Source organism: Hypanus sabinus, chromosome 7 (genome assembly GCF_030144855.1).
Source record: "Hypanus sabinus isolate sHypSab1 chromosome 7, sHypSab1.hap1, whole genome shotgun sequence".
Classification (NCBI taxonomy): domain Eukaryota; kingdom Metazoa; phylum Chordata; class Chondrichthyes; order Myliobatiformes; family Dasyatidae; genus Hypanus; species Hypanus sabinus.
This window is the reverse complement of record NC_082712.1, coordinates 103828528-103841731: the sequence shown is the minus strand read 5'-3', so window position 1 is coordinate 103841731 and position 13204 is coordinate 103828528. Positions and strand designations below refer to the sequence as shown.

At 43.8% G+C, this 13204-nt stretch overlaps 2 protein-coding genes across 5 annotated transcripts in view; both read left to right on the top strand.

Annotated features, from left to right (window-relative positions):
• LOC132397071 (RNA-binding protein FXR1-like) overlaps nt 1–1388 on the top strand; it is a 190519-nt gene extending 189131 nt beyond the window's left edge. For all 4 annotated transcript variants that reach the window (XM_059975330.1, XM_059975329.1, XM_059975328.1 and 1 more), the window contains one exon: nt 969–1388. In XM_059975330.1, the coding sequence (XP_059831313.1) occupies nt 969–1106 (138 nt within the window). In that variant the 3' untranslated portion in view covers nt 1107–1388. The remainder of the gene's footprint in view (nt 1–968) is intronic.
• A 7639-nt stretch (nt 1389–9027) lies between these two features.
• LOC132397072 (uncharacterized) overlaps nt 9028–13204 on the top strand; it is a 280816-nt gene continuing 276639 nt past the window's right edge. The window contains exons 1-2 of the mRNA XM_059975332.1: nt 9028–9219; nt 10836–10886. Coding sequence (XP_059831315.1) covers nt 9141–9219; nt 10836–10886 — 130 coding nt within the window. The 5' untranslated portion in view covers nt 9028–9140. The remainder of the gene's footprint in view (nt 9220–10835; nt 10887–13204) is intronic.

The window sequence follows — 13204 nt, the reverse complement described above, 5'->3', positions numbered from 1 at the left end:
AAGCTTTAGAGAGGATGCAGAGGAGATTTACCAGGATGCGGCCTGGATTAGAGAGCATGTCTTATTAGGATAGGTTGAGAGAGCTAAGGCTTCTCTCTTTGGAGCAAAGCAGGGTGAGAGGCTATTTGATAGAGATGTACAAGATAATATGCATAAATTGAGAGGACAGCCAGTGCCTTTTACCCAGGGTGGCAATGTCTAATATGTGAGGGCGTATTTATTGATTTGAGGAAACCATGGGAATTTTTTCCAGAGTGGTGGGTGCATGGAACACCCTGCTAGGGTGGTGGTAGAGGCAGATACATTAGGAATACTTTAGAAACTCTTAAGGCACATGTATGAAAGAAAAATAGAGAGTTATGTAGGAAGGGTTAAATTGATTAGCATAGGTTAAAAGGTCAGTACATTGTAAGCTGAAGTGTCTTTACTGTAATGTTCTATGTACAAAGCTGGAAGGTATAGAAAAATACCGGGATAATGGAGAGACTGGATAGGCTGGAGTTTTTATCCTAGAACACAGGAGGCTGAAGGGTGACCCTAGAGGTATTTAAAATCATGAGGTGCAGATAAGGTCAGGGTTGGGAATCAAGAACTAGAGGGCATAGGTTAAAGGTGAGAGGAAAGATTTAAGGGGGACTTTTATCTCACAGAGTGTTGGGCGTTGAAGAAACAAGCTTTCTGCGAAAGTGGTCCAGGGAAGGTAAAATTAAGACATTTGAGCAAATATGTGGATGGAAAATGCTTAGAGCGATGTGGTCCAGACTTGGTACTAGTTTGGGTTACAGGGGTACTGTATAAGCAACAGTTTTGAGTGGTGGGCAGGCCAGATCTTGTTCTCATGAGTGATGGAGTTTTTGCTCTCTGGTGGGGAAGAAAGCAGGCGCCGGAAAGTGGGGAGTGGAAGCTGACATTCAGTCATGGTATGTTTGTGCTTGGACCCTTCCTCTCTTCTCCCCTTCCCCCCCCAGGAGCGAGCAGACCCTGGCGATGAGTCCAACACTGTCCCCAATGGCCCTGTCACTAGCTCAAACGGCAGCGCAACCAAGGAGCACGAGCAAGCTGGTCCCACCATGAAGCAGCAGGCTGTGGTCAACGGTGTTTCGTAAAACGCCGCAGCCTCCATCCGTGAATCTCAGTCCCGCTTGCATCATGTTTATTCAATAGTGCTTGTCAAAGCTTGCCAAAGATAGAAATTGAATACTACTTACTACCCGACTCGACACATCACTGGCCCGCTCCTTAGCTCCGCACCGGACGGAGGTTTGAGGGGAGGAGTTCTGACGTATATGTGTATCTGTTTTTTGAGATTTAATTAAAAAGTTCGAGGAAATTTAAAAAATACACACACAAAAAAACACATTTAAATAAAGATGTTGTGCCTTCTGACAGTATGAGCGAAAAGTGGGGTTTTGTTTTCCGAAGTTTCAATGGCAGAGGTCAGTGACTGATAGATATCTTCAGAGGTTTGGTTCTAGAAGGTGGATAGATCAGATAAAAAATAAAAATCTTGGTAGAGTGGAGGGAAAGATGTCAGTTACTTAAAACTGTTTAAGACAAAATAATCTTTTTTAAAAAAGAAAAGCAACATTGGAAATGAGTATGCAACACTTGTGGTGAGGAGACACTGGAAAAAAAACCCAATGCAGTCTGTATTACTTGCACTGATTAGTAAATCAAAAAAACAACTAATATAAACGAGGGGGGAATCATGATGGTAAAATGTGAGTCAGGTCATTGCTGGTTAGAAATGTAGAAACACTGGAAAGAAGGGATGCAGAGAGAGAGTTGGATGGATCGACAAGGGCTCCAGGGACAGCCGCAGAAAGGAGATTATCTGGGACGTCAGAGGTAGGACAAAGCAGCTTCATTTAAAAGGTTAATTTATTTTCACTGTACAGTATTTAAAAAAAAACACTCTCTAAGCCTAGCTGTTTTCATCACACTAACCTAACGCCCAGTGTTTGGTGGAGATGTATAACTGTGAGCTGCAGCAGTTTTTGATACTGTTAACCCACTATGCTGCAGGAGGGTGGACGGATGGGTGTGTGTGTGAACATGAGACGTCATAAGCAGCAAAGAAAACTTCTAATTTTAAATCTTTTTTCCCCCATTTTCCTTTATAAACTACTTCATGACCCTACTTACAAAAGACCCCAAGGACAGCTGTGCATGACTCCAATATCGAGACCACCACCATCCAGCAGGAGTAGCCACTTGGCTGTCGAGAGATCTGTTGCTGGCATTGCCTTGAGGTGATGAGCGATGCTGGTCTGGAGTCTGAGCTTGGAGAGGAGGGAGTGTGTAGCTTGTACTTGGTGCCTCGCCCAATAAGGCAGTTGTCTGCTGAGTGACCAGCTGCCCGGAGAGACAGGAGTGGGTCACGTTGATTTTGGATGGGTACGGCCCATATTACGACCTTCCCACCTGTGTGGTCTGGGTGGCAAGGTTGGAACCACAAATGAAGTAATTTTTTTTCTCAGTGTCCAAGTTCCTTTGTTTTATTTCACCCACTGTGCATCTTGGACAGTCCAAAGGATGTGTGAGCCTGCTCTGTGGTGTTGGTTTGGATCTGTTCTGTACACTCTGGCTGTTTAACACTTGGAAACCCAGAAGTCATCTGAGCCGCAGGTTTCCTGTCTCCAACTGTCTTGTGTATGAGATCCCAAACTATGTTTGTCTTTTAGTTTTGTTTTTCTATTTTTTTATTTTCTTTGGTTGATGTGCAATATGTTTTTTTTGTATGCAAGTAGTTCAGAAATAAAGTGTGATCTTCCATCTTCTAAAAGGCTGAGGTTCTTCAATTTTTATTCAGCTTGCAATTGGGTGTTTTGCTATGTAATTAGATGCAATCTGGTACCTCAATCCGTACCTCTTGAGAGCATGTGGTTTAGTTAATGCAATCCATATTCTAGAAGCGGTGATGGATAAAGCTGGACCTCACCAAGAGATCTATCCTTGTGGTACACAAGGACTCAGGCCCACAACCACTTCAAGGATCAATTTGTTTGTGCATTCAGAGATGCTCTTCTGCACACCACTGTTGTAATGCGTGGTTATTTGAGTTACTGTTGCACTCCTGTCAGAGAACCAGTCTGGCCATTTTCCTCGGACTTCTCTCATTAACAAGGTAATTTCACCGAGAACTGCTGCTCACTGGATGTTTTTTTTTATCCACACCATTCTCTGTAAACTATTGAGTCTTGTGTGTGAAAATCCCAGAAGATCAGCAGTTTCTGATGCACTCAAACCACCCCATTTGGCACCAATTATTTCATAGTCAAAGTCACTTAGATTACATTTCTTCCCCATTCTGATGTTTGATTTGAACAACCAAAGCTCTTGACCATGTCTGCATTTGTTTGTGCATCATTGCTGCCGCGTGATTGGCTGATTAGATATTTGTATTAACGAGCCGATGTACCTAATGAAGTGGCCATTGTGTATATGTCTTCCTGTAAATTCAATGCAATAAAAAGGCCTGTTATTTTTAAGTTATAGAGCTGCAATGCAGAATAGGCAGTTCCAGCTCCACAAGACAAGCCAGTCAGTAACATCACGGGACAATTTATAATGGCCAATTAACCTACCAACCAGTACATCTTTGAACTGTGGGAGCAAACCCACACAAACACAGGAAGAACATAAAACTGCTGCAAATGAACTTGGGTTACCTGTACCGTAAAGCGTTGTGCTAACCTTTACACTGCTGTGCCACCCCCTTTTTTTCAAAATAAAACTGGGGACCCTCTCTGTGATTACAGGGCTGTAGGCTCAGCTGCATTCCTAATATCTGTGTGCTGTTGGTCAATATTTCAGTGAATACCTGTGTTTAAGGAGATAAGTTCTAAGAAGCATCCAAGAAGAGGTCTAGATAGTGTAGAGTGTTCTAACTGGCTAACTGAGTGTTCTAATAGAGGCTGTTTCCAATAATAATGGAAGAGTCTAGCACCGGGGATGAGGCACAGCCTTAGGGTAGAAGTCCCTTCAAAACATAAGGAATTTCTGTAGCCAGAAGATGGTGAATTTGTGGAATTCATTGTCACAGATGGCTGTGGAGGCCAAATCATTGGGTATATTCCAAAACACAGGTGGATAGGTTTTTGATTAGTTGCAACATCCAAGGTTACGGGGGAAGGCAAAATGGGGTTGAAGGGATAGTGATCAGTCATGATCGAATAGTGGAACTACTGGAGGATCTCAGTGGGTCAGGCTGCATCTGGAGGGGAGCGGGGATTCGGTGCTTGGGTCAAAACCATCTGCATTGGGAAGAGAGGAGTTCAGTATGAAGAGGTGAGGATTGTGGAGTGGTGATTGGCAGAAGAGGGAATGGTGGGAGAGACTGGGGAGTGGTGATAGGTGGATCCAGTTAAGTAGTAGTGGTGGGGAAATTGGAAATGGTGACAGACTAGGGTGGTTTTAGGTGCAGGCAACAAAGGGCAGATTGTTAACTCCCTTTCTGTTGCTGCTGATTGCCCCTTGTGGAGCAGCGAGGTATGGGAGTTCTGATTCATGATAAGTACACAAAGAAAGAAAGTTAAAATAATTTGTTGTCATTACATTCACTAGTGTAATTTTTTTTTATTTTTAAAAAGTATTGGTTTATTATTGTCACACGGATACAGTTAAAAGCTAGTCTTAAATACAGATCAAATCATACAGTGCATTCAGCTAGAACAAGGTAAAAATATCAATACAGTCTAAAAACTACTGGAAAAGTGGTCCAGGTAAACTGAAGTGCAAGATCATAAGGCAGATTGTAAAGCCAAGAGTTTATCTTATCATATGAGGTCCATTCAAGATTCCAGCAAAAGCTCAAGCTGTCCTTGAGCCTGGTAGTACATACTTTCAGGCTTTTGTATCTTCTATCAGATGTGAGAAGAGAAAATGTCTGGGGTGGGTGGGATCTTTGATTATGCTGACTGCTTTTCTGAGGCAGTGAGAACTGTAGGGAGTCCATGGAAGGGAAGCTAGTTCCTATGATGTGCAGAGCTGTGTACATTTCTCTGCGGTTTCTTTCCGTGACAGAGCAATTCCCATTACCAAGCCATGATCCATCCAGACAGAATACTTCGTACAGTGTATCAATAAAAGGTAGTAAGAGTTGACAGAAACATGCCAAATTTCTTTGGCCCCTATAGGAAGCAGAGGTGCTGGTGAGCCGTCATGGTCTTTACCAGACAGGCTATTAGTGATGTTCACTTCTAGGAACTTAAAGCTGTCAACCTCAGTACAGTTGATCTAGACAGAAGATGAGTACTGTACTGCCCCCGCCCCTGGGAATTCAATGTCCGGCTCTTTTGTTGACATTGAGAGAAAGCATTGTTGTCCCTTACTTGGCTGTCTGTGGTGATACCCATTCTATTGCTCGGGAGGCTTCCTCACCCAAATTGCTGCTCCATGTGCAGTATCGGGTCCTTCCTCTCCAAGCCTCAGCAATGGCTGCACTGAGCTTCAGTGTCCCTCAGTCTGGACAGTGGGTAAGCACAACATGGTCAGGGTCATCACTGACCTGTTGTGACAGTAGTACAGTGGAATGCATAAAAAAGTACTATCAAACAATAAAATTTAAAGCTAAATAGTGTTTTAAAAAGCAAAATAGGTGGTATTCATGGGTTCATTGTTCAAAAATCTGAAGGTAGAGGGGAAGAACTGTTCCTGAATTGCTGAGTGAGTCTTTTGGCTTCTATACCTTCTCCCTGATTATAGTAATGGGAAAAGGGCATGTCCTGTGTATTAATGGTCCTTCATGAGAGGTGCTGCCTTCTTTAGGCATTGACTTTTGAAATTGTCCTGATGGTGGGAAGGTTAGTGTTCATGAAGATGGCTGAATCTACATCCTCTGCTGCTGCAAACATCTCTAACACCATCCCTGGCAGAGACAGTAACTTAGCACCCACCATTCTCTGTCAAAACCACGTACCCCTTATCTCCTGTACTTCCCTCCAAACACTTTAAAGTTATGCCCCTACCGTTAGCCTTAAAATCTATCTTCAAAATTCTATGCCTCAGAGTGATATGGAGCTCACTGCAGACACATCCAAACATATGTGGATGTTGAAGAAATTGGTGGATGTGGGGAAAGTTGGGAAAAGACACTGGAATCAAATGGCCACATCCTGTTGAAGGGTAGGCGGGTTTGAGAGGGTTTGGCACTTATTGACTGGTTTTACTTTGTAACCCTTCACAGATTTTAAGCAGCACACGAAATGCTGGAGGGACTCAGCAAGTCAGCATCTATAGAGGGGAAGTAAATAATTGAAGCTCTTTATAATAAAGACAAGTTCCTGCCTTGCCCTCATTCTATTCACCCAATAAATTCTAATCTGTTATAAGTCAAACAGAATTAGGCCATTTGGCCTATTGAGTGCTGTACCATTTGATTCTGGCTGATTTTTTTTCTCCCTCTCAACGTCGTCTTTCCTTCAACCTTTGTTGTCTTTACTAATCAAGAACTTGCCAATCTCTGCTTTATGTGTCTTGGCCTCTGCAGTCATCTATGGCAATGAATTACACAGATTCACTGCCCTCTGGCTAAAGAAATTCTGCCTCGTCTCTGTTCTAAAGAGACATCTTTCTATTCTGAGGCTGTGCCACCTGGTCCTAGACTGACCCACAAAATGAAATCTCTCGTGACCACCTTATCTGGACCTTTAAATATTCTATAGTTTTCAATTAGATACCCTCTCATTCTAAACTCCAGCAAGTACAGGTCCTAAAGTAACAAACACACCTTGTATGTTAACCCACTAATTCCTGGGATGATTCTCATAAACCTCCTTTGGAGTCAGTGCATCCTATCACCACGAATGTTAGCCACAATAGGTCAATGGCAGACACAATCTCAATGGCTCTCCACACGGCCTTAAACCATCTGGACAATACAAACACCCATGTCAGGATGGTGTTCATTGACTATAACTCATCATTTAACACCATTATTCCCACAATCCTGATAGATAAATTACAGAACCTGGGTCTCTGTACCTCCCTCTGCAATTGGATCCTCAACTTCCTAATCAGAAGATGACTATCTGTGCAGATTGGTGATGATAACTCCTCCTTGCTGGCGATCAACACTGGTGCACTTCGGGTGTGTGCTTAGCCCACTGCTCTACTCTATACCCATGACTGTGTGGCTAGGCACAGCACAAATACCATCTATAAATTTGCTGATAATACAACCATTGTTGGTAGAATCTCAGGTGGTGATGAGAGGGTATACAGGAGCGAGATATGCCAATTAATGGAGTAGTGCTGCAGCAACAACCTTGCACTCACATCAGTAAGATGAAAGAGCTGATTGTGGAATTCAGGAAGGGTAAGGGAACACGTACCAATCCTCATAGAGGGATCAGAAGTGGAAAGAGAGCATTTTCAAGTTCCTGGGTGTCAAATTCTCTGAGGACCTAACCTGGTCCCAGCATATCGATGCAGCTATAAAGTAGACAAGACAGTGACTATACTTCATTAGGAGTTTGAAGAGACTTGGTATATCAACAAAAACACTCAAAACTTGTATAGATGTACCATGGAGGGTATTTTGATAGGCTGCAACACTGATGGGGGGAGGGGTGTGGGTGGTGGCTACTGCACAGGACCGAAAGAAGCTGTAAAGGGTTATAAATTTAGTCAGCTCTGTCTTGGGTACTAGTCTACAAAGTACGCAGGGCATCTTCAAGGAGCGGTGTCTCAGAAAGGCATCGTCCATTAATAAGGACCCCCAGCACCTAGGGCATGCCCTTTTCTCACTGTTACCATAAGATAGGAGGTACAGAAGCCTGAGGCACACACTCAGTGATTCAGGAACAGCTCTGCCATTAAATGGACATTGAACAAGTGAGCATTACCTCACTTTTAAACGGAAATATATGTATATTCCTTAAAGATGTCTGGAGTCCACAGATCACTCAAAGTTGCCACACAATTTGATAGGATGTATTGTTGATGGGTAAATCAAGAAGGTATATGGAGCATTGGCTTTGATTGGTTGGGGGATTAAGTTCAAGAGCCATGGGGTACTGTTGCAGCTCTATAGAACTCCTGTTAGACCTGACTTGGGGTTCAGTTTTGGCCATTTTATTACAACAATAGGTGGAAATTTTAGCGAGGGTGCAGAGGAGATTTTCCAGGATGCTGCCTGGATTAGAAAGCATATCTTATGAGAATCAGTTGAGTGAGCTAATTGAATTCCCAAGAGAAGTAATTTAATTGATAAGAAGTATAGATTGAGTGGCCAGCTGGATACATTTTCCCAGTGAAAATGTCTGATATGAGGGGTCATAATGTTAAGGTGATTGGAGGAAAGTATATGTGGATTCTCAGAGAGTGATGGGTGCACGGAATGCCCTGCCAATGATGGTAGTAGAGGCTCATGCATTGGAGGGATTTAAGAGACTCTTAGATAGGCACATGGCTGTGCGTGTGGGGGGAAGAGTTCAATTACCCTTGGAGTAGGTTAAAGGGTCAGCACAACTGTACTGTGCTGTAACAGTTTACCACTTCACTGTGACATTAAGTGACTGCTCAAAGGGAAGGTAGGAGTGGGCAAAGTGACTCCTACACAAAACAAAAAACAACTGCAAATGCTCACAATACTGGGCATCTAAATGTGGACTCTTATCATTTCTCCATAGATGCTGCCCAACCTGCTGAGTAATGCCAGTAGCTTGAGTTTTATTCCAGATGGCTTATCTGCAATTAATTCCAGGGTTTAGCAGAGCGATAAACAGCAGAAATTTCCAACAGATGCTGGAAATCCAAAATAACACGCACAAAATGTTGGAGGAACTCAACAGGTCATGGAGCAGCTATGGAAATGAGTGGTCGACGTTTCCTGCCGAGAGCCTTTTCAGGACTCAACCTTGTCTAGAAGTAAGAGAGCGTTTCCCGTGTCAGAACAGAGACGGGGTGTGGTGACGTCAAATAGATAAAAGTTTGTTTTCTAAAAGTTAAGTGACGTATATTTGCTCCCTACACCCTGGAAACGGCCCTTGTGACGCTTCCTGTCCCATTATGAGATCCAGCGATCCCACCAACACAGTTTAGCCAAATCTTTGGGAGAAGGCAAGGGTGTGGGTAAGGTCAAGACCACCCACTCTCAGAATACCGCTTTCTTTTCAAATTGGGACGGGCAAGAGGCAATGTTTAATCCTTTGGCTTGGGCCACCGCTCCCCTCCCCATCCTCATCTTGTTCATCTCCGTCTTCAACCTCCCTCAAGGTAAGGACCCTCGGCGAGACTCAGTTGGGAGCTCGGTTCGGAAACGGGCGCCCTCTTCTGACGGTATTCCTTTCGAAAATAAGTGGGTACCGGAGGAGGTGGGTGCTATGTAAACTGCAGCGAGCGGACTGCCTCTTGGGGTTCCGGTGCCCACGATGCTGGAAATCTAGAGCAACGCTTACAAAATGCTGTTTTGGGCCAAAATTGATGAAAGACCTCGGCCGGAAAGGTACATTCCTTTCCATGGATGCTTTTGTGTAAGTTACTCAGGAAAATTTCTCAGTAGAACTGGATATTCCTGGCTCCTGATTAAGTAACGTGTCTATTGTCCTCAGTGTCGACGAGCATTGCTCCCATCCCTGACTAATGGGCGTCCAAACAAGATTATCGGGGCTTTGGTTACACGGGGAGGCTTTGGCCAGCTTTTTGTGTCAGATGCTTGTAGAGAAGGTGGAAGGGCTAGGGCTGAGTCCTGTGTGATGGAAATACGCATGTTAACTTCTAACTCTGGACCTGTACTCGCTGGAGCTAGGAAGAATGGGGGGGGGGGGTGTGAGCTCATTGAAACCTATCGACTATTGAAAGGCCTAGATAGAGTGTGCCTGCAGAGGATCTTTTCAGTAGTGTAAGAGTCTAGGACCAGAGGGCCCAATCTCGGTATAGAAGTGTTTCCCTTTAGAAAAGAGATGAAGAGATATTGATTTCTCCAGAGGGTAGTGAATCTGTGGAATTCATTGCTACTGATGGACGTGGAGGCCATGTCATTGGGTGTACAGTATTTAGAGGGGACATTGATAGGTTATTGATTAGTAAGGGTGTCCAAGGTTATGGGGAGAAGACAGGAGAATGGAGTTGACAAGGAAAATCAATCTGCCTTGATCGATCGACACAGCATGACGTGGTGGGCTGAATGGCCTAATGCTACTCCTATGTCTAATGGGCAATATTCTTCAAGAGATTGAAGAGTTGGAAGGTTTTTCCCTTCGTGTCTGAGGACTGTTGCATCACTGAAGTAAGAGCTGGGCTGTTGGGATTGAGGTGACAGTGGTGCAGAGATTTCTCTGCCAAAGAATAGTGGGATCTCCATTCCGAACAAAGAGTGATAAAATTCCAGGCAATAGGATCCCGCTGGAAAATGGTCATTACGGATACTGATAAATGTTGAAATGGGTTGAGGAGCTGAACAACCTGAGTGTGGGTGAGTGGGTAGGTGGGTAGGAGGGAGGCAAAAAAGGAGCTTCTTTAGCTGTTGTTTTTTGTTGCTGTTATCACCCATGGTCTCTTCTCACTATTCCCATTGGGCAGGAGGTACAGGAGCCTTGGGTCCCATATCACCATATTCAGGAACAGTCGTTACCGATGAGCATCAAGCTTCTGATAACTTCAATCATCACAACACTGAACCGATCATACAGCCGACAGGCTCTTAATACTTAATGTTTCCACTATTTTCCATTTCCAAACTTTGTCCTCTGCATGTTGTCAGTCTTTATTTGTGCATGTTTTTTCATCAATTCTATTGTGTATCTATTTTTCCAGAGAAAATGAATCTCAGGATTGTATGTGGTGAGATATACACACTTTGATAACAAATTTACTTTGAACTTCCTCTACAGCAGCCGCTATGGTGAAGCCCATGCCTTTTGAAGAGGAATACATCACCAAGAGTAAGTGACCCGCAAATAGAGACACGGAGTGTGGCTCCCTCCCTGTTTACCATCTCATCACACGCTCCCTGGGAAAAAGTGTTTCTCCCCGTTTACCATCCCATGGCACACTCCCTGGGTACAGAGTGTAGCTCCCTGTTTACTGTCCCATCACACTGTCCCTGGGTACAAGACTGCCACTCCCTGTATACCATCTCATCACACACCCCTGTGGTCAGACGAAGAGTGAAGCTTCCTTCACGCTGTCCAACACACACTTCTAGGGTCAGACACAGGGAGCCCTCTCCCCATAGTGTGAGGGAGTATGTACTTTTGAGGAGGGTATACTGCAGGCCTACCACTTCACAGAAGCTGCTGCTCTGATGAAGTCTGCCCCATATCCAGGGATCAATATTTCAACTAATCCCACAAAGCAAGTGCTCTGGTGAGAATCTGCTGTGCACAAATAATTTGTTTCTACATAACTCCTGCACTTGCACACTGATCAGTAGATCCCTGTGGGGTCTTGTCATGCTCACAGTTAATTCAGGTTAAATGTTGATTTCAATTCAAAGGGCATTGTCATGTTACTTCATTATGTATGATATTGGTGAATTGAAATTGGCTTACTGTTTTCACATGTACATTGCACATGTGCATTGAGGTAGAACAGGCAAAACAATAACTGAATGCAGAATAAACTAACAGCTTCAGACAAAGTTCAGTGCAGGTAGACAATGAGGTGCAAGGCCATAATGAGGCAAATTGAGGGGTTAAGGGTGCATTTTATCATTCTGGAGGTCTGGTCAAGAGTCTTATAGCAGTGGATTAGAAGCTGTTCTTGAGTCTGCTGGATACTTGCTTTCAGACTTTTGTATCTTCTGCCCAACAGGAGGGGTGAGAAGAAAGAATCTGTGCGGTGGGTCATGCTAGCTGCTCTACGAGGCAGTGAGAACCAACTTGATTGAGTTTTTTTCTTGACAAGCTGAAGAGAGAAATTGATGAGGGTAGAGTAGGGGATCTTATTTACTTGGATTTTAGTCTAGCACTTGACAAAGTCCTTTATGGGAGTTAATCCAAAACATTATGATGCTTCAGGTCCATGGTGAACTGGCTCACACATAGAAGTCAGAGGGTAATGATTGAAGGGACTTATTTGAGCTGGAGGGCTGTAATCAGTGGTATTCTGCAGGAATCTGTGCTGGGACCTCTGCTGTTTGTGATGTATAGTAATGACCTGGATAAAAAAGGAGATGGGTAGGTTAATAAGTTTGCATATGGTATCAAGATTGGTGGAGTTATAGATAGCATTGAGGACCGGCAAGGAATACAGCATGATATAGATCAGTTGCAGATATAGGCAGAGAAGTGGCAGGTAGAGTTTAACCCAGCTAAATGTGAGGTGTTGCACCTTGGTAGGACAAATGCAAGGAGAGAGTACACCGTTATGGGAAAGATTCTTAACAGTGACTGAGCAAAGAGATCTTGGGTCCAAGTTCATAGCTCTACAGGTCAATACGATGGCTAAGAAGGCTTATGGAATGCTTGCTTTTATTAGTCGAGGTATTGAGTTCAAAAGTCAAGAGGTTATGTTGCAACTTTATAAAACTCTGGTCAGGCCGTGTCTGGAGTACTGCACAAAGTTCTGCTCTCTCACTATAGGAAGGACGTTGAGTCTTTGGAGAGGGTGCAGAAGAGGTTTACCAGGATGCTGCCTGGATTAGAGGGCATGTGCCATCAGGAGAGGCTGGACAACTTAGGTTGTTTTCTCTGGAGCGGCGGAGACTGAGTCGCGATCTGACAGAGGTTTATTAGATTATGAGAGGCATAGATAGAATAGACAGGGAGTATCTCTTTCTCATTGAAATGTCTAATAACAGAGGGCATGCATTGAGGGTAAGAAGGGGTATGTGAGGTGTAAGTTTTTGCTGCCCGGTATGGTGGTAGAGGCAAATACATTAGAGGCTTTTAAGAGATGTTTGGATAGGCACATACATATATGTGAGGAAGATGGAGAGATATGTACATGGTGTTCCTGTGCTGTACTAAGCTTGTCCACAATTCTCTGCAGATTTTGTGTTAATGCATACAGCAGTTGCCATGATACATCCCAATGGGATGCTTTCTATGGTGCACCTTGTGCTGAGCTGTGTTCACATTTCTCTGCAGTTCCTTGTGGTGACAGGCACATGTAGAGTACTGTGCACAGTTCTCGTTGCCCTATTACAGGAAGGAAGCTGTTAAAGGGTGCAGAAAATATTTAACAGGATGTTGCCTGAACTTGGGGTACATGTGATAATAACTGAATTGGAGTTACAAGGAGACATTGTGTAGAATTA